The sequence below is a fragment of the Oncorhynchus mykiss genome, chromosome 8 (assembly GCF_057628025.1).
Source record: "Oncorhynchus mykiss isolate SJ-2025 chromosome 8, ASM5762802v1, whole genome shotgun sequence".
In the NCBI taxonomy this organism is placed as follows: domain Eukaryota; kingdom Metazoa; phylum Chordata; class Actinopteri; order Salmoniformes; family Salmonidae; genus Oncorhynchus; species Oncorhynchus mykiss.
The window spans coordinates 84,197,656-84,224,409 of NC_143029.1; the positions used below are offsets into that span (position 1 = coordinate 84,197,656).

At 40.4% G+C, this 26,754-nt stretch overlaps 2 protein-coding genes across 5 annotated transcripts; both read right to left on the reverse strand.

Annotated features, from left to right (window-relative positions):
- Positions 1-400: 400 nt before the first annotated feature.
- On the reverse strand, positions 401-10,008 carry LOC118965564 (uncharacterized). The gene is made up of 6 exons (XM_090182848.1): positions 9,920-10,008; positions 8,194-8,496; positions 6,119-6,409; positions 5,799-5,915; positions 4,009-4,052; positions 401-3,839 (listed from the first exon to the last, which is right to left on the reverse strand). Exons 1-6 carry the CDS (start codon positions 9,972-9,974, stop codon positions 3,627-3,629), a joined length of 1,023 nt encoding a protein of 340 aa, XP_090038974.1. The 5' UTR covers positions 9,975-10,008; the 3' UTR covers positions 401-3,626.
- A 3,739-nt stretch (positions 10,009-13,747) lies between these two features.
- Positions 13,748-22,351, reverse strand: LOC110530759 (uncharacterized). Of its 4 annotated transcripts, none has more exons than XM_021614014.3 (7): positions 22,210-22,344; positions 19,234-19,548; positions 18,677-18,958; positions 18,428-18,538; positions 18,205-18,248; positions 16,883-17,025; positions 13,748-15,654 (listed from the first exon to the last, which is right to left on the reverse strand). In XM_021614014.3, the coding sequence occupies exons 1-7, from the start codon at positions 22,262-22,264 to the stop codon at positions 15,603-15,605; spliced, it is 1,002 nt and encodes a 333-aa protein (XP_021469689.3). In that variant the 5' UTR covers positions 22,265-22,344; the 3' UTR covers positions 13,748-15,602. The 4 variants fall into 4 exon arrangements, 2 of the variants coding, with proteins under 2 accessions (XP_021469689.3, XP_021469690.3); XM_021614015.3 differs by having other exon boundaries at positions 13,748-16,438; positions 22,210-22,342; XR_016482672.1 differs by lacking the exon at positions 18,205-18,248 and having other exon boundaries at positions 22,210-22,351.
- Between the last annotated feature and the right edge of the window lie 4,403 nt (positions 22,352-26,754).

Consider the following 26,754-nt stretch of genomic DNA (forward strand, 5'->3'; position numbering starts at 1 on the left):
GATCTGACATCTGTAGGCCCATCTGACTTGTTCGCTGTTGTCACAGATGATGCAACCCCCTGCCACATAGACAGAGAGCAGGGGGACAGTGGAGGTCTCAGCCCCTCTACTCTCTCCTCCCACCTGAGAGCAGGTGCTGCTGTTACAGCTGGAGGTGACAGAGTTGTTCTGACCTCTGCAGGTCACAGTCACCATACAAATGCCATTGATGGGACTGGTGACTCAACTCTCTCTCTGAAAACGAATAGAAACCTGTTATTGTTTGTTTATTAACCTTAGATACCATAACAAGCTGGTGTACCAATGAATCTGAGGTACTAGTGGAAAGTATTTTACCCATACACTATGTTTAGCTCTATTGATTGATGTGTATACAAAAACATAATAGAAAACATCTCAGTTTAGCTTGTATCAACAAAAACATATCTACTTTATTACCAGGTAATCATACAAACATATTCCCCTCAAATAACAATATGTGTGAGCTTCTATAAAGATGAATCAAAGGTGCCCTCATCAGTTTTCCCACCCGCTTAAGTTACTGGGCACCAACTTTGTCATATTTCATAAATGTGTCAAAGGTCGGCTTGTATTTACATTTTATGGAAATAGTTACAAATGTATATCTACTAGGAATTTGAATAACTGGTTCAGCCTTGTCCTTCTAATATATGGTTTGACACACATCACCATGGAAACTGTAAATCAGCCTAAACTCTTAGAAAAAAAAAGTTTTAAAAGGGTTCTTCGGCTGTCCCCATAGGAGAACCCTTTTTGGTTCCATGTAGTAACTTCTGTGGAAAAGGATGTAACTGGAACCAAAAAGGGTTCTTCAAAGGGTTCTCCCATGGGGCCAGCCGAATAACCCTTTTAGGCGTTAGAAAGCACCTTTTTTTCTAAGAGTGTATGGTGGGACTTTCCTGTCAAAACCACCACAAGGTCACACAGAATTGAAGAAGTTGTTATTTTCAGTGACAGATTGTTTCCTATGACTCACTGCAGTGACATCGCATGAGCCTTGAGCACACTGCAGTTTTATTTCTTCAAGAGTCCCAGGGCAGATCTGCTCTCGGCCCAAAATTCATTCAATTGGCTTTTTTGTGCTTTGTGCAAGGAAGCTAGAAAGCTAGCTACTTTAGGCTAATGCCATGATTTACAGGTTACTGCTAACATAGCTGAGGGATGTATGGGTGCTGCAGCACCCCCTGATAAATCACAATGAACAATAAAAACAAGTGCACTAGGCTTTTATTACTACTGTCTGAGCAGAGAAAAATACCCGTCGACCAAAATGTTCCTAATCAAAAGCATTCCAAATCTGATCTATGTCATAGAAATACAATAATAATATGTCTACGAGCCATACCTTCATCATCAAAACCATCATCTTCACTTCCAACAATTGTTTTCATTTTTAAAATGAAATATTTAAACATACAATCAAATTGTTACATGCATACAAACATGCAATCTACCTGCAGTGAAGCCACTCAACATATACATTATATTCAGTCATCTAGCAGACACTCCCATCCAGAGCGAACCACAGGAGCAACCAAGGTGAAGCACCCCGCCCAGGGCCACATCAAACAGATCTCCCACCAAGTCAAATCAGGAAGCCGGACCAGAGACCTATCAGCCACCGGGACAAGCTCCCAACCGCCAGGCCAACAACCATCCAAGATCCTCTAACAGTTCTCGAGAGCTGCCCCATAACTCTCCGATAACCCCCCTAACAGCCCCCCCACCCCGAAATAAACCTCTCATTACACTCCGCCCCCACCAAGCCACCGTCCCCCAATGCGCCAACAACCAATAAAAAACAAGAAGAGGATAACAAAGGAAAACAATAGAAAGCAACACTGCAAAAAACAAAAGACATCAAGGACAACAAAACTCTAAACAGCAAGAACAACTGGATGCGTTTGAGTGCATGTGTGGCACTATTTACGTGTGTCTATCAAATCAAATGTTATTTGTCATATGCGCCGAATACAACAGGTACCTAACAGTGAAATGCTTATTTACAAGCCCTTAAAAGAACAATGCAGTTTTAAGAAAAGAGATGAGAATAACAAATAATTAAAGAGCACCAATGAATAACAATAGTGGGGGTTTATACAGGGTATTATGGTACAGAGTCAATGTGGAGGCTATATACAGGGTATTACGGTACAGAGTCAATGTGGAGACTATATACAGGGGGTACCAGTACAGTGTCAATGTGGCACCGGTGTTGAGGTAATTGCGGTAATAATGTACATGTAGGTAGAGTTATTAAAGTGGTTATGCATAGATAATAATGTGTGTTAATGTCTGTGTGTGTGTGCACATGTATGTGTGTGTATGTCTGTGTGTGCATGTCTGTGTGTGTATATCTGTGTGTGTATATCTGTGTGTGTGCATGTCTGTGTGTGTGCACATGTATGTGTGTGTATGTCTGTGTGTGCATGTCTGTGTGTGCATGTCTGTGTGTGTATGTCTGTGTCTGTGCACATGTGTGTGTGTGTGTGTGTGTGTATATATCTGTGTGTATATATCTGTGTGTGTGCACATGTGTATATCTGTGTGTATATATCTGTGTGTGTGCACATGTGTGTGTGTGTGTGTGTATATCTGTGTGTATATATCTGTGTGTGTGCACATGTGTATATCTGTGTGTATATATCTGTGTGTGTGCACATGTGTATATCTGTGTGTATATATCTGTGTGTGTGTGTGTGTGTGTGTGTATATCTGTGTCTGTGCACATGTGTGTGTGTGTGTGTGTGTATATCTGTGTGTATATAGCACATGTGTATATCTGTGTGTATATATCTGTGTGTATATATCTGTGTGTATATATCTGTGTGTATATATCTGTGTGTATATATCTGTGTGTATATACTGTATCTGTGTGTATATATCTGTGTGTATATATCTGTGTGTGTGCACATGTGTACCTGTTGTTTCTCTCTGCATTGTTGGGAAGGGCCTGTAAGTAAGCATTTCACTGTTGTTTCTCTCTGCATTGTTGGGAAGGGCCTGTAAGTAAACATTTCACTGTTAGTCTATACCTGTTGTTTCTCTCTGCATTGTTGGGAAGGGCCTGTAAGTAAGCATTTCACTGTTGTTTCTCTCTGCATTGTTGGGAAGGGCCTGTAAGTAAACATTTCACTGTTGGTTTTAATAAATAAAAGGAACATAATACAAAACAAGAAACATGAACAACGCCCAGACAGGAAACAGAAACTGCAACAATGACGCCTGGGGAAGGAACCAAAGGGAGTGACATTTATAAGGCAGGTAATCAAGGAGGTGATGGAGCCCAGGTGAGTGTCATAATGAGCTGATGCGTGTAACAATGGTGACAGGTGTGCGCCATAGAAAGCAGACTGGTGACCTAGTGGCTTGAGAGGGAGCAGACGTGACAGGAAGGGCCCGTAAGTCAGCATTTCACTGTTAGTCTACACCTGTTGTTTACGATGCACGTGACAGGAAGTGCCCGTAAGTATTTCACTGTTAGTCTACACCTGTTGTTTACGAAGCGTGTGACCATTTTTATTTAGTTGTTACCCGAACATGGGAACATTGCCTTTAAAAGGATTGAATAGAATCCCGGCCTAAGATGATGTTCAAATTCCTGATTATTGTTTGCTAGTCTTTTTCCCCACCATAGCATATAAACTCTCAGGCATGGAGGTCATGGGGGCCATGGTAGTCATGGGGAGGTCTACAGGTGGTTGGTGGTTCCCAGGCTGGGGTTGGGGATGTCCCACCATACTGTAGATGGTGGGTGATGTTGGGCCTGGACCTGGAGACACCTGCTCTTCACCACCTACTTGACTGTTATCTGGAGTCTGGAGAATAAAATTAGCTTAATTAAATATTTCTCAGTAGCTGTTCAATGCTCTACATATACGCACAAAATTAAGATGAGTTTGTTGTTAATTTGGAATTTATATGTTTTCCATGAACAACATTTTAAAAAAATGTCATCGACAGTATCAGTGATGTTAAATATCTTACCCCAACTGTAGCATAATCGGTGTTTATAATGTCCTTTATGTCACCTATAAGTCAACCACATAAAAATCCAACAAATATTTAAAAGTTACATTTTCAGATTCGCTATGAGCACCTTTGGAAACTATTCAGACCCCTTGACTTTTTCCACATGTTGTTACTTTACAGCCTTATTCTAAATTGATTAAACAAATATACCTCAATCTACAAACAATTCCCCATAATGACAAAGCGAAAACAGATTTTAAGTTTTTTTTAGCAAATGTATAAATGAAAGACAAACACCTTATTTATGTCAGTATTAAGACCATTGTGCTATGAGACTCTAAATTGAGCTCGGGTGCATCCTGTTTCCATTGATCATCCTTGATGTTTCTACAACTTGATTGGAGTCCACCTGTTGTAAATTCAATTGATTGGACATGATTTGGAAAGGCACAAACCTGTCTTTATAAGGTCCTACTGTTGACAGCGCATGTCAGAGCAAAAACCAAACCATGAGGTCAAAGGTATTGTCCATAGTGCTCCGAGACAGGATTGTGTCGAGGCACAGATCTGGGGAAGGGAACCAAAACATTTCTGCAGCATTGAAGGTACCAGAACACAGTGGCCTCCATCAGTGTTAAACGGAAGAAGTTTGTAAACACCAAGGCTCTTCCTGGAGTTGGTCGCCCGGCCAAACTGAACAATTGGGGGAGAAGGGACTTTGTCAGGGAGGTGACCAAGAACCCGCTGGTCACTCTGACAGAGCTCTGGAGTTCCTCTGTGGAGATGGGAGAACCTTCCATAAGGACAACCATCTCTGCACCACTCCACCAATCAGGTCTTTATGGTAGAGTGGCCAGAAGGAAGCCACCCATCAGTAAAAGGCACATGACAGCCGGCTTGGAGTTTGAAAAAAGACACCTAAAGGACTCAGACCATAAGAAACCAGATTTTCTGGTCTGATGAAACCAAGATTGAACTCTTTGGCCTGAAGGCCAAGAGTCACGTCAGGAGGAAACCTGACACCATCCCTACAGTGAAGCATGGTGGTGGCAGCATCATTCTTTGGGGATGTTTTTTAGTGGCAGGGACTGTAAGACTAGTCACGATCGAGGGTAAAGATGAACGGAGCAAAGTACAGATAGATCCTTGAAGAAAACCTGCTCCTGACCGCTCAGGACCTCAGACTTGGGCAAAGGTTCACCTTCCAAAAGGACACTGAACCTAAGCACACAGCCAAGACAATGCAGGAGTAGCTTCGGGACCAGTCTCTGAGTCTCTTTGAGTGGTCCAGCCAGAGCACGGACTTGAACCCATTGTAACATCTCTGGAGTGACCTAAAAATAGCTGTGCAGCAACGCTCCCAATCCAATCTGACAGAGCTTGAGAGGATATGCAGAGAATAATGGGAGAAACTCTCCAAATACAGGTGTGTAGAGCTTGTACTGTCATACCCAGAAAGACTCTAAACTGTAATCGCTGCCAAAGGTACTTCAACAAAGTACTAAGCAAAGGGTCTCAACATTTATGTAAATGTGACATTTCAGGTTTTATTATTTATATATTAGCAGAATTTTCTAAAAACCTCTTGTTTTGTCATCATGGGGTATTGTGATGTCATTATGGGGTATTGTGATGTCATTATGGGGTATTGTGTGTAGATTGATGGGGGGAAACTATTTAATACATTTTAGAATAAGGCTGTAACATAACAAAAATGTGGAGAAAATGGGTCTGAATACTTTCCCGAATGCACTGTGTAAATAATGTGAAATCATCCTGTTTATTAGCAGCATTAGGTAGCTTACCTCCATTTTGCTTCTGGAGAATCAAAACAATTATGATGATGATGATGATGATGATGATGATGGCAATGCCACAGACTATGAGAATGAGTATGACACGGTAGGTGTGGTCTTCTTGATCTGGAAATAGTCAGAAATCATCAAAATCACTACACCCTGAGTGTTACTTTGTGTGTCTGAATGTGTGTGCAAGTCGATAAAACATGTTGACACACCCTACTTGTAGAAAAACTCATGTTGAGGAAATGGTCTGATGTTTTTGTGGTCTACGCTACCTGGCTAAATGCTCGCTAGCCAAATGTGTACATGCATTTGTGTCTTACCAGACTTCCCAGAATTAGATCCACAAATTATTTTGATTTCCTTGGTGTCGTTGGCCCAGCTGACTTGGCTGCTGTGGTTACAGATGATGGAACCCCCTGCCACATAGACAGAGAGCAAGGGGACAGTGGAGGTCTCAGCCCCTCTACTCTCTCCTCCCAACCGAGAGCAAGTGCTGCTGTTACAGCTGGAGGTGACAGAGGTGTTCTGACCTCTGCAGGTCACAGTCACGTTACAGGTGCCATTGATGGAGGAGACAGAATCCACTGTCAGGACTGGAGGCTGAACTCTATCTGAAAACAAATCGAACCCCATTATAGTTAATACAGTGCCTTGCGAAAGTATTCGGCCCCCTTGAACTTTGCGACCTTTTGCCACATTTCAGGCTTCAAACATAAAGATATAAAACTGTATTTTTTTGTGAAGAATCAACAACAAGTGGGACACAATCATGAAGTGGAACGACATTTATTGGATATTTCAAACTTTTTTAACGAATCAAAAACTGAAAAATTGGGCGTGCAAAATTATTCAGCCCCCTTAAGTTAATACTTTGTAGCGCCACCTTTTGCTGCGATTACAGCTGTAAGTCGCTTGGGGTATGTCTCTATCAGTTTTGCACATCGAGAGACTGACATTTTTTCCCATTCCTCCTTGCAAAACAGCTCGAGCTCAGTGAGGTTGGATAGAGAGCATTTGTGAACAGCAGTTTTCAGTTCTTTCCACAGATTCTCGATTGGATTCAGGTCTGGACTTTGACTTGGCCATTTTAACACCTGGATATGTTTATTTTTGAACCATTTCATTGTAGATTTTGCTTTATGTTTTGGATCATTGTCTTGTTGGAAGACAAATCTCCGTCCCAGTCTCAGGTCTTTTGCAGACTCCATCAGGTTTTCTTCCAGAATGGTCCTGTATTTGGCTCCATCCATCTTCCCATCAATTTTAACCATCTTCCCTGTCCCTGCTGAAGAAAAGCAGGCCCAAACCATGATGCTGCCACCACCATGTTTGACAGTGGGGATGGTGTGTTCAGCTGTGTTGCTTTTACGCCAAACATAACGTTTTGCATTGTTGCCAAAAAGTTCAATTTTGGTTTCATCTGACCAGAGCACCTTCTTCCACATGTTTGGTGTGTCTCCCAGGTGGCTTGTGGCAAACTTTAAACGACACTTTTTATGGATATCTTTAAGAAATGGCTTTCTTCTTGCCACTCTTCCTTAAAGGCCAGATTTGTGCAATATACCACTGATTGTTGTCCTATGGACAGAGTCTCCCACCTCAGCTGTAGATCTCTGCAGTTCATCCAGAGTGATCATGGGCCTCTTGGCTGCATCTCTGATCAGTCTTCTCCTTGTATGAGCTGAAAGTTTAGAGGGACGGCCAGGTCTTGGTAGATTTGCAGTGGTCTGATACTCCTTCCATTTCAATATTATCGCTTGCACAGTGCTCCTTGGGATGTTTAAAGCTTGGGAAATCTTTTTGTATCCAAATCCGGCTTTAAACTTCTTCACAACAGTATCTCGGACCTGCCTGGTGTGTTCCTTGTTCTTCATGATGCTCTCTGCGCTTTTAACGGACCTCTGAGACTATCACAGTGCAGGTGCATTTATACAGAGACTTGATTACACACAGGTGGATTGTATTTATCATCATTAGTCATTTAGGTCAACATTGGATCATTCAGAAATCCTCACTGAACTTCTGGAGAGAGTTTCCTGCACTGAAAGTAAAGGGGCTGAATAATTTTGCACGCCCAATTTTTCAGTTTTTGCTTTGTTAAAAAAGTTTGAAATATCCAATAAATGTCGTTCCACTTCATGATTGTGTCCCACTTGTTGTTGATTCTTCACAAAAAAAATACAGTTTTATATCTTTATGTTTGAAGCCTGAAATGTGGCAAAAGGTCGCAAAGTTCAAGGGGGCCGAATACTTTCGCAAGGCACTGTATATTAACCTGAGTACATGAGTTAGAGTACTTATGAATATGCATTTAACCTGTACACTATGTTTGCTCTATTGATTGATACTGTAACTGTGTCACTATATAATAAAATAGAAAAACTGTCAGACATACCTTGGACTTTTATCAAGTATGTAGCAACATTTCTGTCATTGTTACCAGTCACTACTGCTTCATAAAGTCCACTGTCTTCTTCATGGAGGTTCTTCAGTAGCAGAGAGAAGTTTCCCTCACTAAATTCAGCCCTACCTCGGTACCTTTCAAAGGTAACTTTTGGGGGGTACTTTACAAAATTGACTGATCTGTTAAACTTCCAAAATAGCACATCAACATCTTCTTTCAGTTGAACATTTGTCTGGACATTCAGGCGAACATCCTGTCCCTTCAGCACAAACACAGAGGTCTCAGCACTGGGCTCTGAAATAAACACACAGAATACTTCATATAAAAAAACATGAAAAAGCCCATCAAACAATGTGACAAATACAGCAGTAGGATATATGAATTTAGCAATGCAACCTCCTAAATGAATATGTGGAAATTGATTGTTTTTGCAAATAGCCAAACTGACTTACACATCGTAATGACCCAATTTGCAGGCTTTGTAGTTTGGGCTAGAATTTCTCTATACACACTATTTGCTAAACGGTTTAAATATTAACCCATTAAAAAGATCAGCTGCCTTTAGATCAACAGAGTCACAACCTTTGTTACAAGTCATACAGAAGTACTTTTACAATAAAGAACTGGGATATGATACACACTATCAACTGTTCAGTTGGGGCGGCAGGTTGGGCCAATAACCAAAAGGTTGCTGGATCGAATCCCCGAGCTAACAAGGTAAAAATCTGTCGTTCTGCCCCTGAACAAGGCAGTTCACCCACTGTTCCTTGGTAGGCTGTCATTGTAAATAAGAATTTGTCCTTAACTGACTTGCCTAGTTAAAAAAAAATAACTTGACCTTTATTTTACTAGGCAAGTCAGTTAAGAACAAATTCTTATTTTCAATGACGGCCTAGGAACAGTGGGTTAACTGCCTGTTCAGGGGCAGAACGACAGATTTTGTACCTTGTCAGCTCAGGGGTTTGAACTTGCAACCTTTCGGTGACTAGTCCAATGCTCTAACCACTAGGCTACCCTGCCGCCCAAAAGGTTAAGTAAAAATAAAATCAGAAACCGTTCAGTAAAAGCAACTTGATGAAGTATAACTACAGGAAGTACAACCTATTCTGCCAAAAAGCACAGATAACTTGGATGCTCAAATGTGGACATATTTGTGGTTGATTCTAACAGACATGTCTGAAAACAAGTTGAGCTGTGCATTTCCGGTAGTGAGAAGTTTTCTTGCTTCAAATGGCATTGTGGAGTAGTTTCCTGTCAGTAACCTTCTTGTAACTGACACAGAACCTTTCCTCACAGTAGTGCAGTATTGTATACTATCAGTATACTATCACCACCCAAAATTGCTGTATTACTCATTACTTGTAAACAAATGTGTATAGCTTCAACATATGTTTAAATCTATAGCATCCTCAAAAAATGTTGCCCTAAAGGTAATTACACATTTTCAATTTAAAAGTCAATAAATTACGTGAATGTTGTAAAGTTAAACACATCACATGACCTAAAACTTCAGTACTTCATTAGATTATGACTTCTTCTGAGTTCCTGTGTGATCCACTGGTTAGACAACCGGTACACTGATTAGACTGGTTATAAGCAGAGTAATCAGTACAAATTATACTGCCTGTTATTTACTAACCTACTAATCAGATTATAGACATTTGTCTAATCAATATAATCTATGTCACTATACAGATGTCTTATAAAATGTTTTTACCTGAATGATGGAGGGGAGTTAGTAGAATAGCGAGGGTGAAATACATAGTCGCCATACTTTGACAAATGACTAAACCTAAATGAGGAAGTATTGTCACATAGGCCTATACTTCCTCTTCCTCTAGAAGGCTTTTATATCAATAACCACAATTCTAACATGTCCCATGGCATTTGAAATGACTTGATAACCTGTTTCCAATACACTACACTTATATAGGTACTGAAAATGCTCTCCAAACTCAGGTGTTTGTGAAATTAAAGACATGGTAGAATGCATTTTTATCATGTTACAAATCAACTTAAAAATATTAGATTTGCTATTGTGTAATTATATTTTTCCTAAAACGTTTTTAACATGTACATTTCTGGTAGGGCTCTAAAATAAAATGCTAATTAATTACTTAAAAATCATACAATGGGATTTTCTGGATTTTTGTTTTAGATTCCGTCTCTCACAGTTGAAGTGTACCTATGATAAAAATTACAGATCTCTACATGCTTTGTAAGTAGGAAAACCTGCAAAATCGGCAGTGTATCAAATACTTGTTCTCCCCACTGTACACACAATAACCCATAATGACAAAGCAAAAACAGATTTTTAGAAATGTTTGAAAATGTCTTAAAAAATAATCCCAACGGTATTCGATGGGGTTGAGGTCAGGGCTCTGTGCAGGCCTGTCAAGATCTTCCACACCGATTTTGACAAACCTTTTCTGTATGGACCTCACTTTGTGCATTGGGGCATTGTCATGCTGAAACAGAAAAGAGCCTTCCCCTAATCGTTGGAAAAACAGAATCATCTAGAATGTGAATATATGCTGTAGCGTTTAGATTTCCCTTCACTGGAACTAACTCATCCTTCACTGGAACTAACTCATCCCGAAGCTCCTCCCCTCAGGTGTCACTTCCAGATACAGACAGACGTTCTAAAGCCCCTATTGTGGGGCAGGCAGCCCTGCAGAGTGCCCCAGTGGGGTGGGACTCTGAGGAGGCGTGTTCTGTCTAAGGATGGATGCATTAACATACTCATTGAGCACATCAGTGGGCGGTCGGCCCTGTACATGTGCGACCTCTGGACGACCTTCCTGGATATGCAGTGGCATAAGGAGTTCTTCCTCCTCAGGCTTACCTTCATGGGGGCGTGGTTCCTGTTCAGGATTCTGTATAATCTGGTGGCGTTTGTGCATGGAGCTCTGCTGGGTGAGAGGACGGAGACTAACTGCCTCTCTGTGTGTGTGTGTGTGTGTGTGTGTGTGTGTGTGTGTGTGTGTGTGTGTGTGTGTGTGTGTGTGTGTGTGTGTGTGTGTGTGTGTGTGTGTGTGTGTGTGTGTGTGTGTGTGTGTGTGTGTGTGTGTGTGTGTGTGTGTGTGTGTGTGTGTGGTGAGTGTGTGTGTGTGTGTGTGTGTGCTTAACTGCCAGTGTAGTCTTTTTGTGTCTTTTGTCACATTGTGACATCAGGTTCTTACCAACTACGAACCAACTACGAACAAAACATTCTCCTGTAAATGGGATTTACCTCATCGTGTCCCAGACAAATTTCCCCTTGAGTGCAATAGGGAGCCAATTGGGACGCACTCCCAACGTGACCCCCTAGTGAATGTGACGGAACGTTCCCTTCCAGGTGGACATGTCCAGCGACAGCCCCTTCCTCTCCTCCCCCCTCACCTTCTATCACATCATAGACGGAAGCAGCCCGCTCAGGACCTGGGCTACCAAGGCTACGCTACACCTGGTTAGGGCTGTTTCCTTTACAGTGCACTACTTTTAACTAGGGCCAGGGTCAAAAGTAGTGTACTACATAAGAAATAGGGTGCTAGTTGGAATGCACACTAGAAGTGTGTGTCAGTGCTTTTTCCTGTCCTGAAACACTCTTTTCCCTCCCTCCCCAGGTTGGGGATGGACACACTGAGTTGCTGGTGATCATGAGCGCCACGGTGAAGCCCTCCTCTGTCGCCTACCAGGTGCACACCTCCTACCTGCCTGATGAGGTCCTGTGGGGGTACGAGTTCCCCCCCGTGGTCTCTCTGTCCCCGTGAGGGAAAGACATGGCTGACATCGCATTTCTTTGACAAAGTGGCCAAGACCAAGACCATGCCCCTCTTCAAAACGTCCTGCCCACAGAATTACCAGGGCAACAGAGGAGGAGTTGGGAGTGGGGTGGCACTGATCCAGAGAAGATCCGATTGGAGCAGAGTTACATGGAGAGAAGATAGGGAGGGTGAGGGAGGGTCAGAGACAGTAGGGTCAGAGTCAGTGTCCGAATCAGCAATGTCTGAGAGCCTACACACAGACTCAAACAGCAGACCTGGGTTCAAATACTATTTGAAATCATCTCAAATACTTAATCTGTGCTCGATTGATCTTTCCTGTCTTAATGGAACCAATAGAATAGTCCCGACATTGGTAAACTCTGCCCATTTGGCACTTCAGGTAGACTCAAGCAAATTCTCAAAGTATTTGAAAGATTTTAAATATTATTTGAACCCACGTCTGGCATACACTGGATTCTAAGCAGGGTCTGTTACCGTTTACTACAACTCTTCAAATGATGAATTCATTACTTGTTGTTAATTTACATGATATTGGTATGTAGAGAGAGATGTAAAGGAGTTCAGTGTGTTGGGGACGGGGGAGGCCATGGAAATGCCCTGAATGCTTCTGCTGTGTCCCAAATGCCATCCAATTCCCTTTATAGAGCTCCATGGGCCCTGGTCAAAGTAGTGCACTTTATAGGGAATAGGGTTCCATTTGGGATGCACTTTAGTCTTTCTTCTGGATCATCTGTTTGTCCATACACTTTCAAAACATATACATATGTAACACTATAGATTTCATGATGATGATTTTGTTATTGTTGTTATGTGCCAATGTACTGTAGAATATGCTAGCTAAAGCACTGGCCTTTGACTGGAAATGAAGAAGACAGGAGAACATGCTATTTTAAGTTGCTGTGTATATGTGTCAGTCTGCGTTGTCTGCACAGATGTATCTGTTATTGTCGATACAGAGGAGCGCAGTCAGCACTTTATTAAGTACGTTGGCACCTCAGGAACTTTTGTAGCACTCATTACTGGATAGAATATAGAGTTGTGATTTTAACCTTAAAACACTAACAATGAAGGAAAGGTTTTAATGATGCTTTCTATTCATATATTATATGTGATTGTGTATCATTGTGCAATAACAACGATGATTTAGGATGATTTTTGTCTCTTTAGTCGGTTTGTTTTTGTGGCTGGATGCACATTTTGTATTGGCCACATACACGTTTAGCAGATGTTATTGCGGGTGTAGCAAAATGCTTGCATTTATAGGAAATAATATTTTTCTAGGTAATCAAGGAGAGCTAATTGGAGGAATCAACGGTAGCAGAAGGATGCGTTCGAGGTCTATTCTGTTGTAGGTCACAACTCTGTCTTAAACCAGAGAGCCTTTAGACTCAAATAGCACCCTATTCCCTATGTAGTGCCCTATTTTTGAACAGGGTCCTTCGGGTTGTGGTTAAATATAGTGCACTACATAGGGAATAGGGTGCCATTTGGGACACACACACCCAGTGACTCTTACAAGTACACACTTATATTTCTGCCTCTGGTGGTAACCATGGTTTTCATGTGTCAAGTTAGTTTTGGGGAACTTCCTGTCGGGTAAACTGAGTTGAAAGATGTGTCAGGACTGGATCAGTGTCAGCACTTGAGAGAGATGCGAAGATGTGTGTCAAGAGATGTGGCTTTGGATATTAACCTATTATTGGTAACACGCTATGCATGAAGCCTTTTTAGTCATAAGAGTCACACGTAGTGGACAGAAACTCAGCAAAAAAAGAAAATGTCCTCTCACTGTCAACTTTATTTTCAGCAAACTTAACATGTGTAAATATTTGTATGAGCATAGCAAGATTCAACAACTGAGACATACACTGAACAAGTTCCACAGACATGTGAATAACAGAAATTGAATAATGTGTCCCTGATCAAAGAGGGGGTCAAAATCAAAAGTAACAGTCAATGCGGCTGGTGGCCACACCAGATACTAAGTACTGCAGTGCATCTCCCCATGGATTGCACCAGATGTTCTAGTTCTTGCTGTGAGATGTTACCCCACTCTTCCACCAAGGCACCTGCAAGTTCCCAGAAATTTCTGGGGGGAATGTCCCTAGCCCTCACCCGCCGATCCAACAGGTCCCAGACGTGGTCAATGGGATTGAGATCCAGGCTCTTCGCTGGCCATGGCAGAACACTGACATTCCTGTCTTGAAGGAAATCACACACAAAACGAGCAGTATGGCTGGTGGCATTGTCATGCTGGAGGGTCATGTACAGGCCTCGGTGTAACGCTCATTCCTTCAACGATAAACGCAAATCTGACCATCATCCCCGGTGAGACAAAACCGCGACTAGTCAGTGAAGAGCACTTTTTGCCAGTCCTGTCTGGTCCAAAGACGGTGGGTGTGTGCCCATAGGTGTTGTTGTTGCCGGTGATGTCTGATGAGGACCTGCCTTACAACAGGCCTACAAGCCCTCAGTCCAGCCCCCAGTCCAGCCTCTCTCAGCCTTATGCGGACAGTCTGAGCACTGATGAAGGGATTGTGCGTTCCTGGCGTATCTCGGGCAGTTGTTACCACCGGAACTGTTCTCAGATATTATCCATGCAAATCACCTTATACCACCCACCACTGCAACCTCTATGCTCTAGCCGGCTGGCTCTCACTACATATTCATCGCCAGACCCACTGGCTCCGGGTCATCTATAAGTCTATTCTAGGTAAAGCTCCGCCTTATCTCAGCTCACTGGTCACGATAACAACACCCACCCATAGCACATGTTCCAGCACTGATCATCCCGAAAGCCAACACCTCATTTGGCCGCCTTTCCTTCCAGTTCTCTGCTGCCAGTGACTGGAATGAATTGCAAAAATCGCTGAAGCTGGAGACTTATATTTCCCTCACCAACTTTAAACATCAGCTATCTGAGCAGCTAACCGATCGCTGCAGCTGTACATAGTCCATCTGTAAATAGCCCACCCAATCTACCTACCTCATCCCCATATTGTTTTTATTTACTTTTCTGCTCTTTTGCACACCAGTACTTGCACATCATCATCTACTCATTTATCGCTCCAGTGTTAATCTGCCTAATTGTAATTCTTCTCTACTATGACTTTCTTTTTTTTCTTCTGTGTCATTGACTTGTTTATTGTTTATTCCATGTTTTTCCATGTGTTGCTGTCTGTGTCACACTGCTTTGCTTTATCTTGGCCAGGTCGCAGTTGTAAATGAGAACTTGTTCTCAACTAGCCTACCTGGTTAAATAAAGGTGAAATAAAGAAAATAAATGCAGAAGCCCCCATCTCATCTAAAGGTTAATGAAATGTGATAAAATGAATAAAGCAGCAAATATTAAAAAGCAAATAATACAAATAAATAAAAAAACGTGACACTGTCTATAGGATGCCAACTTTCCAACAAGTCAGTTCGTCAAATTTCTGGCCTGCTAGAGGTGCCCTGGTCAACTGTAAGGGGTGTTATTGTGAAGTGGAAGCGTCTAGGAGCAACAACTGCTCAGCCGCAAAGTGGTAGGCTACACAAGCTGACAGAACGGGACCGCTGCGTGCTGAAGCGCGTAGCGCTTCCTACCGAGTTCAAAACTGTCTCTGGAAGCAACTTCAGCACAAGAACTGTTCGTCAGGGGACCTTGATGAAATGGGTTTCCATAGCCGAGGACCTGCACACGACACTATATTCATAAAGAAAATAATGTACTTTACACTCAACATTTTCCTTGACACACAAAAGTACTTGTTACATTTTGAATGCTTAGCAGGACAGGAAAATGGTCCAATTCACGCACGTATTGAGAGAACACGTGGTCATCCCTACTGCCTCTGATCTGGTGAACTCACTAAACACAAATGCATCATTTGAAAATGATGTCTGAGTGTTGGAGCGTGCCCCAACAAGAAAATGGTGCCGTCTGGTTTGCTTAATAGAATGAATTTCAAGTGATTTATACTTTTACTTTGTATACTTAAGTATATTTAGAACCAAATACTTTTAGACTTTTACTTAAGTAGTATTTTACTGGTTTACTTTCACTTTTACTTGAGTAACTATTAAGGTTACTTTTACTCAAGTATGACAATAGGGTACTTTTTCTATCACTGCACACGAGCGTAATATCACCATGCACAATGCCAAGCATCGGCTGGAGTGGTGTAAAGCATACTGCCATTGGACTATGGAGCAGTGGAAATGAGTTCGCTGGAGTGATGAATCACACTTCACCATCTAGCAGTCCAATGGATGAATGATGGGCTTGGCCGATTGCAATAAGTGCCATGTGATTTTTAATGACCACAGAGAGTCAGGACACCCATTTAACATTCCATCCAAAAGACTGCACTCTACTCAGGGTGATGTCCTCATCACTGTCCTGGGGTATTGGCATGAGATCTGTAGTCCAGAGTGCCTCCTTCTGGCCCTCCAACACCACCATTGATGCCATAAGTCAATTGTGCAACCTGTAAATGTTTGAGAGAGCAGGATAATTATGGATTAAATAGTTTAACTGTCCAGATTCCGTCTACACTTGCAATATATCCAGACACAATGCGTGGCTGACTACCTCCAGGGGTGGGCAGGAAGATCCCAATCAGATCTCAATTTGACTTTGATTGTGTCCACAATTTTAGACAGGTGTAGACAATCCAAAAGTGGACAAGACCAGGACAAAGGACACATGTGAGAACCAGTTATAAACAGAGCTATTGAGAGTAAGGGCTAGATTCAATCCGGACCACGGAAGATCTGAGTTATAGTGCAACTGAAATACAAAGGTAATTTCTGATCGAGCCGACACATGACACAACGTTTACTGTGAATGCCGTCTCCATAAACTTGAGACAATTGCCTTTCAATGTAATGAATTCAATGCGATCACACATTGTCATCTAGGCACCACTTACAGATGATTTCCGTCTCCCACCATGGTGGGTAGTTCACACAGCTGGGGTTGGGGTAGTCCCACCTCACTGTAGATGGTGGGTGTTGTTGGACCTGGACCTGGAGATTCCTGCTCTTCACCACCTACATGACTGTTACCTGGAGTCTGGAGAATAAAAACATACAGTAACAACTTCACTGTGAATTTATGAACGGTGACCCGGTTATAAAACAAGGTCTTAAAGCTGCAATCAGCAGTTGAAACAAAGCAAACTCACTGCCCCTGTTTTGGTAAAAAGCTGAGCGATGAGGAGAAATGTAACCACTCTTAAATTCATAGACAGAGCTATGGATTAAAGAACTGACCATCCATGTTTTTAACCATGTTTTTAGGCTACAGTGGTGTCCTAAATGATTTACAACCTTGATAAAGTTGAGCAATAATGACTGGCCAGGGTCTGTAATTTATATTATACTAATACAATTGCTCAGAGAAAGAGATTTTGTTTAACAACTACTTTTTTCTCTCTCTTTTTGAGAGGGGTCAACATTATTGACACGCCTAAAGATTTGTTATAAATAAAGTAGTTAAAAGCTTAGTATTTGGTCACACAACATTACTACTCAGTGACTAGGTCAAGCTTGTGACTCTTCATACTTGTTGGATGAATTTACAAATAGTTTTGGTTGTGTTTCAGATTATTTTGTGCCCAATAGAAATGAATGGTAACTAATGTATTGTGATTTTGGAGTCACTTTTGTTGTACAGAATAATAGAATGTTTTTAAACAATTCTACATTAATGTGGATGCTGTCATGACCTCGGAAAATCCTTAAGGATTCGTGAATAATGATTAGTGAGAAAGCTAAAGGGTCAAAGATCATAACCATACCCTCAAGACATGTTAACCCCTTGTTATTGGTAATGGTTGAGAGGTTAGTATGTCTTGAGGGTATTGTTTTTAGAGTGACAATTCTGACACCTACTTTTATGAGAAAATTATTTAAAAAATATATATTGCAATTGTATTAGTATAAATTAATATGATTCCCCTTTTTTTTCATTATTGAGGGTGGCAATCATTTCTGACCCCACTGTAGTATAATGTTTGTTTACATTTGCTTTGTTTACAAACTGAGTCCAAATATGGATGCAGCAACTGCAGATTGACCCTTTAACGACCTCAAATAAATAAATAAAATGTATCTGTGTCTGTTCAATAATCTACAATATGAGCATGAAATTAACTTGAGTTTACCAGTCATTTGGAATTTATTTCTGTGAATACAATGTTTTCACCAAGAATGACACAGTATCAGTAGTGTTAAATATGAGGTATCTTACCCTGACAGTAGCATAATCTGTGTTTATACTATCCTCTTTGTAACCTATAAATCAACCACATAAAAGATCTATAAAGGTTTGCTATGAGTGTACATACATACAGTATATATATATATAATGTGAAATCATTACAACTTGTTATCAACAGTACTCACAGTGGTTTAATTAATAAAATGAAGTTTCTGTATTAAGAGTGATCCTGCAGCAAGAACAGTGAGCTTACCTTTATTCAGCTTCTGCCAAGCAATCAGGACACATCCAACGAAGATGATGATGATGATGAAGATGATGATGCCGACTTTGTAGTTTTGGTTCTCTTCGTCCCGCTCTGGTTCTGCAATATAGTGACATAAAAATCACAACGTCAACATAGGATATAACATCTAGTCTAGTGTGCATGTTCGTGTGTGTGTGTGCGCACGAAAGTGTGTATCCACAAAAGTGTGTGTGCATGCATGGGTGCGTGTCTTACTAGAATTGGATGCACAAATCGTTTCGATCTCCTTCATGTTAGGGGCCCAGCTGATTTGGTTGCTGTGGTTACAGATGATGAAACCCCCTGCCACATAGACAGAGAGCAGGGGGACAGTGGAGGTCTCAGCCCCTCTACTCTCTCCTCCCACCTGAGAGCAGGTGCTGCTGTTACAGCTGGAGGTGACAGAGGTGTTCTGACCTCTGCAGGTCACAGTCACGTTACAGTTGCCATTGATGGAGGAGACAGAGTTCACTGTCAGGACTGGTGTCACAACTCTCTCTGAATACACAACAGATAAACAGGCAAATAGACATGGTTAGAAAACCACACAAATGCACACATGCACACCTATCCATTTACACACACACACACACACAAACAACAAAGCTGATAATTTTTCTAGTCACCATTTAATGTGGTTGACATTTTCTGTACCTTACGAGGCAGTACATTTAAATGCATTTAACCAGAGATAGAATTCATATTTCACTATTGATTGCTACTGTAACCATATCGATACAAAGAGAAGGATGGCAGGAAGGAGGACAACCTACCTTGAACTGATATCTGGTACTTGGCAACATCTTTGTTTTCTTCACCACTCACTCCTGCGTCATAAAGTCCACTGTCTCCTTCCTGTAGGTTCTTCAGTACTAGAGAGAAGTTTGCCTCACTAAACTCAATCCTGCCTTGGTATTTAGTGTATACTTTCACTGTTGATGATTCATTGGAGTATTTTACTAAAGTGTGAGATTTGTTAAAAGTCCACTTTAAATCCTCAATATTATTTAGTTTAGCATATCCCTGGACGTGCAGACGAACATTTTCTCCCTTCAGCACAAACCGTTTCAGAGTCTCAATGCTGGACTCTGAAATAAACAGACAGAAAACTTCATGTAAAAATGAAACAGTCTACCAAGAACACGTTATACAAAAAAATATGGTGATTCAATGTACTGTACAATTGTAAGATGGTGCAATTGCTCAACATTTGGGCATATACAGGGCCTTCAGAAAGTATTCTACCCCTTGACTTTTTCTACATTTTGTTGTATTACAGCCTGAATATAAAATTGATTAAATTAAGATTGTGTGTAGGCCAGTGACAAAACAATACCCCATAATGTCAAAGGAATTATGTTTATTGAAAAATTTTGCAAATTCATTAAAAATGAAAAGCTGAAATGTCTTGAGTCAATAAAGATTCAACCAAGTTTGTCATGGCAAGCCTAAATAAGTTTAGGATTAAACATGTGCTTAACACGTCCCATAATGAGTTGCATGGACTCACTCTGTGTGCAATAATAGTGTTTAAAAGGCAATGAATGTTCCTGAGTGGCCGAGTTACAGTTTTGACTTTAAATCTACTTAAGTCTGTGGCAAGGCCTGAAAATGGTTGTCTTGCAATGATCAGCAACCAATTTGACAGAGCTTGAAGAATTTAGAAAATAATAAGGGTAAAATGTTGAACAATCCAGGTGTGGAAAACTTAGACTTTCCCAGAAAGACTCAGATGTAATCGCTGCCAAAGGTTATTCTACAATGTATGGACTTGGTGGTGTGAATACCTATTTATTTCATACTGTATTTCATTTTCAAAACATTTCTAAATTTCTAAAAACATGTTTTCACTTAGTAATTATGGGGTATTGTGTGTAGATGGGTGAGAAAAAAATATATATATTTCATGCATTTTGATTTCACAACAAAATGTGGAATAAGTCAAGAATACTTTCTGAAGGCACTGTAGCTGAACCAACATACAAACTTAGAATTTTAGAGGGAGGGTCCTAAGCTGACATATGGCATTGTTTTAAGATGTATCATGTAGCTATTTGATTTAGAATTTTAGGACCCTTTAGGTATAAAAAATATATATATATAAAAACAATTATTGTATATAAAATATTAAATTTGGCTTTGACTACTATAGCCCATAGAAATGCATTGAATGACACATTTATAAATGGCAAAAAAGACAGTCAAAAAATAAATCATAAGGAATGCACTTTAAGTGTCTGTCCTATATCCAGGAGATATAAGAACATTCAGGAAATATATATATTTTTACACATATTTTGGCCCTTTTTTTAGGTAGGCAAAATCGGTTTACTTCCATAAATGTTTTACGGAGACCACCGGAGACAACCTTCGTGTTCGTGAGACTCTCCTCTTTCCATAGAGTGGTTCCATTAGTTTCTAGGCCAAAATGTTCGGACGCTACAAACGTTTGCGTGAGAAGACCGATTGTCAGGATGTTTCCTACAAACACCGCTGTAGCTCGGCCACCTTCCATCGCACATGTGGAAGGCCGCCATAGGATGTGATGCATTAAGACGCAGCCCATGCAAAAACACAGATATCGCTAGCTTGAACTGACTGATTTTGTTTTGATTGACAACGGTGCGACAACAAACTCTAGGGGTCAAATAAACCTTAACACATTAGCTGAAATTGTCCTTTAGAAGTCCACCAAATTCACAGAATTGAGCAATTACTTAAGTTAACTTTTTTTTACAGTGCAACAGTATGTTTATGGTAACTATAGTTGAATTAGCATTAATTACAAAACACTTAATTCAATTCAAAGACCTGTTCTAAGATACAGTATGTTGGGTGATGTTTCATGCATTAAAGTGTTTATGTTCATTGTAGAGTTTGTGGTCTAAAATACAGTACATATCCATCATGAAACCAGTTGGCTTATAAATGGATGTCAACATTCTGTCAATATCACCCCACCCTCGTGCTGAAGCTGTGGTTTCCACATCCTGTAGCTCAAGGTGTTTCTCACACTTTTATACTAACTCTAAAACGCTATACGTTTGCTACTTGTAATACACAACAGTATGATTCAACAAATTACTACTAATTAACCAATTGATCAATGTTAACCGATAGAGCTACTTTCAATGAAATATCATAATATCCTAATTCTATTCCATTTCAAATATCATAATATATATTTAAAATATCAGAATTTAATGACTTGCCTAGTTAAATAAAGGTTAAACAAAACAAAAATAGTGTTCTTACCCCCTATCCCCATACAGAGTGAACCTCTGTGATACTGTTGTTTGGGATATGACATCAAGGCAAGTGGTAAAGTACAGTAGGAAGCATGACATATCAGGTATATGACTGGATATCCAGTATATATAGATTTTTAGTTTTTGTTGGTTTTACAGGATAGTGACAATTATCTGAAGAACAGTGACTCATGGACTCTGTGGACTCTTGTCTTGTGTGTCCTGGTAGGACCCAGGCTACCCTGCCTTGTCCTTCCTACTTCTTGTTTATCATGTGAATGTTTTTTGTCACTGTGCTGTTGTTGTTGCGTTTGTAAATAAAACATACAAATTATAAATAGCAAAAAATGACTCATCAACATGTGCGTAGCTCATCCCTAACATCAAGTGAAACTATCAGCACAAACCTATTGCCTGTCACATGCCTGCCTTTCTGATCAGATTATTGGTAAACATATTTAATCAATGCAGCCAATACTAGAGCAAAGGTAGAATATTTACCTGATCCTTGGACTAGAGCTGATAGAAACACTATGTAATGTAGGAGAGCTGCCATACTTTTTGTTGAACATACCCAGTAAAACAGGAAGTTAAAGTCAGTTCCTCAACTTGTGTAGCACATTATAAGTCACACGATGGGTGGGTTACATATTTTTCAGTCTATGAAGACATGACTTGGGTAAATTCGAATTGGAGGCAGTCAATGCAGGAAGTAAACTGAAATTCCAATTCAATAATTTAAAAAGGGCTTCTATTTACAAAGCCTTCTCTGTAAACTGAAAATGAGAAACTATTTGTGAAAAGTTTTCCATTTTATGATTGTAGATTAAAATCACTTCCTGCATTGACTGTCTTTTAAATTAAAATATACCACAACCCTGCAATAAGGAGTCAACATCGTAATGCATTTTCAAATTATACAAGTATTTTGTCTTATGTTGCAAAAGACGTTCTGAAAGTCTGAAACCCTACTGTACCTCTTCAAATAAAATCTTAAATAACACAGTAAATCAGGCAATTGGCCAGTTGAGACGCTAGCGTCTCCCTATCAGCTCAGGTGAGAGATTTGTCTGCTTGGAAAAATCAGATTATTCCCCAGTGTCGTGTCTTTGGCTATGCCGGATTGAGTGATATGACATGCTATTCTATAAAATCATTTCTCTGTAATTAATATTACCTGATTGAGCTAATCATGTAAATGTAACTAACTAGAAAGTCGGGGCACCACAAAATAATATTTATAGAGCTGTTATCTTCCAAATAAACTCTTAAAGACCTAGTAATATTTTACATCAATAGCAGTCAATATTAATCGTCACCTTATTTCAGTCTTATCTGAAAGTTGTAAATTCTTGGTTATCTTCACGAACCCTGGCTAACAAGTTGAATCAGCAATACAAAATCGGGTTTAATTATTTATTTACTTATTACCTAACTAATCACACATAATTACATATACACAGAATGAATCATACCTTGATTACAAATTATGCCATAAAGGAAAACGTCCCTAGCGGGCGGAACAGATACGACTGTTGGTTACACAAAAGAAAAGGGGGCTGGGTTTGAGTGAAGCAGGAAGACTGAGGAACAAAGGGAGAAGCCGTGCTTTCGTGAATACAGTATCTTATGCATTTTAAATTACCATTTGGAAAAGGAAAATGCAATAAATATTTACTCTGAGCTGCGCTTTGGTAGGTTGGTGGTAGCCAAAAATGTTAGTCTGTTCAACCTCTATTTCGTATCGTCAGAGATACCCAAATATTTGAAGCTGCCACTTTCATCCCCATCTTCAAAGGTGGAGACACTCTAGACCTAAACTGTTATAGACCTATATCCATCCTGTCCTGCCTTTCTAAAATCTTCGCAAGCCAAGTTCTCATACAGATCACCGACCATTTCGAATCCCACCATACCTTCACCACTATGCAATCTGGTTTCCAAACTGGTCACGGGTGCACCTCAGTCACGCTCAAGGTGCTAAACAATATCATAACCGCCATCGATAAAAGACAGTACTGTGCAGCCGTCTTCATCGACCTGGCCAAGGCTTTCAACTCTGTCAATCACTGCATTCTTATCTTCAGACTCAATAGCCTTGGTTTCTCAAATAACTGCCTCACCTGGTTCACCAATTACTTCTCAGATAGAGTTCAGTGTGTCAAATCGGAGGGCCTGTTGTCCGGACCTCTGGCAGTCTCTATTAGGGTGCCACAGGGTTCAATTCCCGGGCCGACTCTTTTCTCTGTATGTTGCTCTTGCTGCTGGTAATTCTCTGATCCAGCTCTACGCAGACGACACCATTCTGTATACATCTGGCCCTTCTTTGGACACTGTCTTAACAAACCTCCAAACGAGCTTCAATGCCATACAACACTCAACACTCCATACAACTGCTTTTAAATGCTAGTAAAAAGAAATGCATGCTCTTCAACCGATTGCTGCCCGGCTAGCATCATGACTCTGGATGGTTCTGACTTAGAATATGTGGACAACTAAAATACCTAGGTGTCTGGTTAGACTGTAAACTCTCTTTCCAGACTCACACTAAGCACCTCCAAAGGCTTCCTATTTCGCAACAAAGCCTCTTTCACTCATGCTACCAAACATACACTCATAAAACTGACCATCCTACTGTTACAGGAATTAAATTCCTACATGTTTTAATACCCAATTAAACACTCTGTCAATTCCTAAGAATTTGCATAAAATGGACAGAGACCAGTCTCAAAATCAATCAGCAGCGCTTATTCTCAAGAGTACTGAACATGATACAGTTTACCACAGGTTATAAACTGAAAATTACGTCATTAGTTTTCGTACCCATCTCATCTCCACTCCAGTACAATGGCTGTATAGTTCTTAAACCTGTTAGGGAGGCTGCGAATTTTCGCAGTTTTTGTTAAAACTCGCACAAAATTTCAACGTCCTGCTACTCATGCCAGGAATATAGTATATGCATATGATTAGTATGTGTGGATAGAAAACACTCTGAAGTTTATAAAACTGGTTAAATCATGTCTGTGACTATAACAGAACGTGTTTAGCAGGCGAAATCCCAAGGAAAACTGTTCACAAAAAATATCCATCCGCCAGTCTCTGTATTGTCTATGGCAAGGGAAAATAGCCTTACAATGCCTACAGCTTCCACACGATGTCGCCAGTACTGGCATTTTGATTGAAGTTAATCCTTGGTCAGATGACAAATAGGCACTTCCTGTTATCGACCACACAGGCGGATGTTTGGAGAGAGAGAAAATGGAGCATCATTTCCAAACGTGCTGCTATTGAATACAGATCGCCCCGTGATCAATTTGATCGATTATTAACGTTTACTAATACCTAAAGTTGGATTACAAAAGTAGTTTGAAGTGTTTTGTCAAAGTTTATAGGCAACTTTTTTAATTTTAAAAAATTACGTTGCGTTTTGGAAAGCAGTTTTTTCCTGGATCGGACGGGCTTCATAAATGGACATTTTGGGTATACATGGACGGATTTAATTGAAAAAAAGACCCAATTGTGATGTTTATGGGACATATAGGAGTGCCAACAAAGAAGCTCGTCAAAGGTAATGAATGTTTTATATTTTATTTCTGCGTTTTGTGTTGCGCCGGCTACGCAAATTATTCTGTTTACGTCCCCTTTGGGTATTTCAGGGTTTGTATGCTATCAGATAATAGCTTCTCATGCTTCGCCGAAAAGCATTTTAAAAATCTGACATGTTGGCTAGATTCACAACGAGTGTAGCTTTAATTGAGTACCCTACATGTGTGTTTTAATGAAAGTTTGAGTTTTATCGAGTACTATTAGTTGTCACTCTGAATTTCCGCTGATGTTGATCCCTGTACAGGGACAGCAGCCGTAAGCCTTCCCACATCGTCTCTCCCAACTTAGATAATTTATGACCCGAGCCAAGGTCTGCCTGTGTAGATAAGCATTCTAGCCAGTCTGACGATAAATTCATTCATTTCTACCAAGGAACAGACAGTCATTGTTCTACTTCTTGATTATATTTACACACATTATATTCAGTACTAGGATAAAAAGAAAATTCATACATATACAGTAACATAATAGTATTCTGATTAGTCAGTCCTGATTGAAATGTATACATAATTAGTCAGTATTGATAAAAAAAAATCCCTTAACACCTACCGATACTTGATTTAGGCAAATGTCATTTACAAAATTGCCTCCAACACTCTATTCAGCAAACTGGATGCAGTCTATCACAGTGCCATTCATTTTGACACCAAAGCCCCATATACTACCCACCACCGCGACCTGTATGCTTTCGTTGGCTGGCCCTCGCTACATATTTGTCACCAAACCCACTAGCTCCAGGTCATCTATAAGTCTTTGCTAGGTAAAGCCCCGCCTTAACTCAGCTCACTGGTCACCATAGCAACACCCACCCGTAGCACACGCTCCAGCAGGTATATTTCACTGGGAACCCTTTGGCCACCTTTCCTTCCAGTTCTCTGCTGCCAATGATTGGAACGGATTGTAAAAATCACTGAAGCTGGAGACATATCTCCCTCTCTAACTTTAAGCACCAGTTGTCAGAGCAGTTTACCAATCACTGTACCTGTACACAGCCAATCTGTAAATAGCACACCCAACTACCTCATCCCCATATTGTTATTTATCTTCTTGCTCTTTTGCACCCCAGTATCTCTACATGCACATCTCTCACTCCAGTGTTAATGCTAAATTGTAATTATTTCTTCTATTTATTGTCTTACTTCCCTAATTGTCTTACTTCCCTAATCGTCTACATTTGCACACACTGTATATAGATTTTTCTATTGTGTTATTGACTGTGCGTTTGTTTATCCCATGTGGAACTCTGTGTTTTTGTCGCTTTGCTTTATCTTGGCCAGGTCGCAGTTGTAAATGAGAACTTGTTATCAACTCGCCTACCTGGTTAAATAAAGGTGAAGTAAAATAAAATGAATCTAAATTTGACTGTGACATCTCCAGCCTGTTGTTAGTTAATAAACAATTATTAATTTAAGATTGACTTTGAGTGTCCCTGTGTAGAAT

Bases quoted from the DNA above. Each gene is read 5' to 3' on its own strand.
- LOC118965564 (XM_090182848.1), bottom strand. From the start codon at position 9,974: ATGGCGACTATGTATTTCACCCTCGCTATTCTACTAACTCCCCTCCAT. The intron at 6,410-8,193 runs GTATGTCTGACA...ATTTGTTTTCAG, and splicing joins ATACTTGATAAAAGTCCAAG to ATAGAGTTCAGCCTCCAGTC. The intron at 4,053-5,798 runs GTAAGCTACCTA...GTTGACTTATAG, and splicing joins TCTCCAGAAGCAAAATGGAG to GTGACATAAAGGACATTATA.
- LOC110530759 (XM_021614014.3), bottom strand. From the start codon at position 22,264: ATGGCAGCTCTCCTACATTACATAGTGTTTCTATCAGCTCTAGTCCAA. The intron at 19,549-22,209 runs GTAAATATTCTA...TGTTTATTTCAG, and splicing joins AGCTCTAGTCCAAGGATCAG to AGTCCAGCATTGAGACTCTG. The intron at 15,655-16,882 runs GTAAGTGGTGCC...TTATGAATATAG, and splicing joins GTGGGAGACGGAAATCATCT to TGTCGTGTGCAGGTCCTCGG.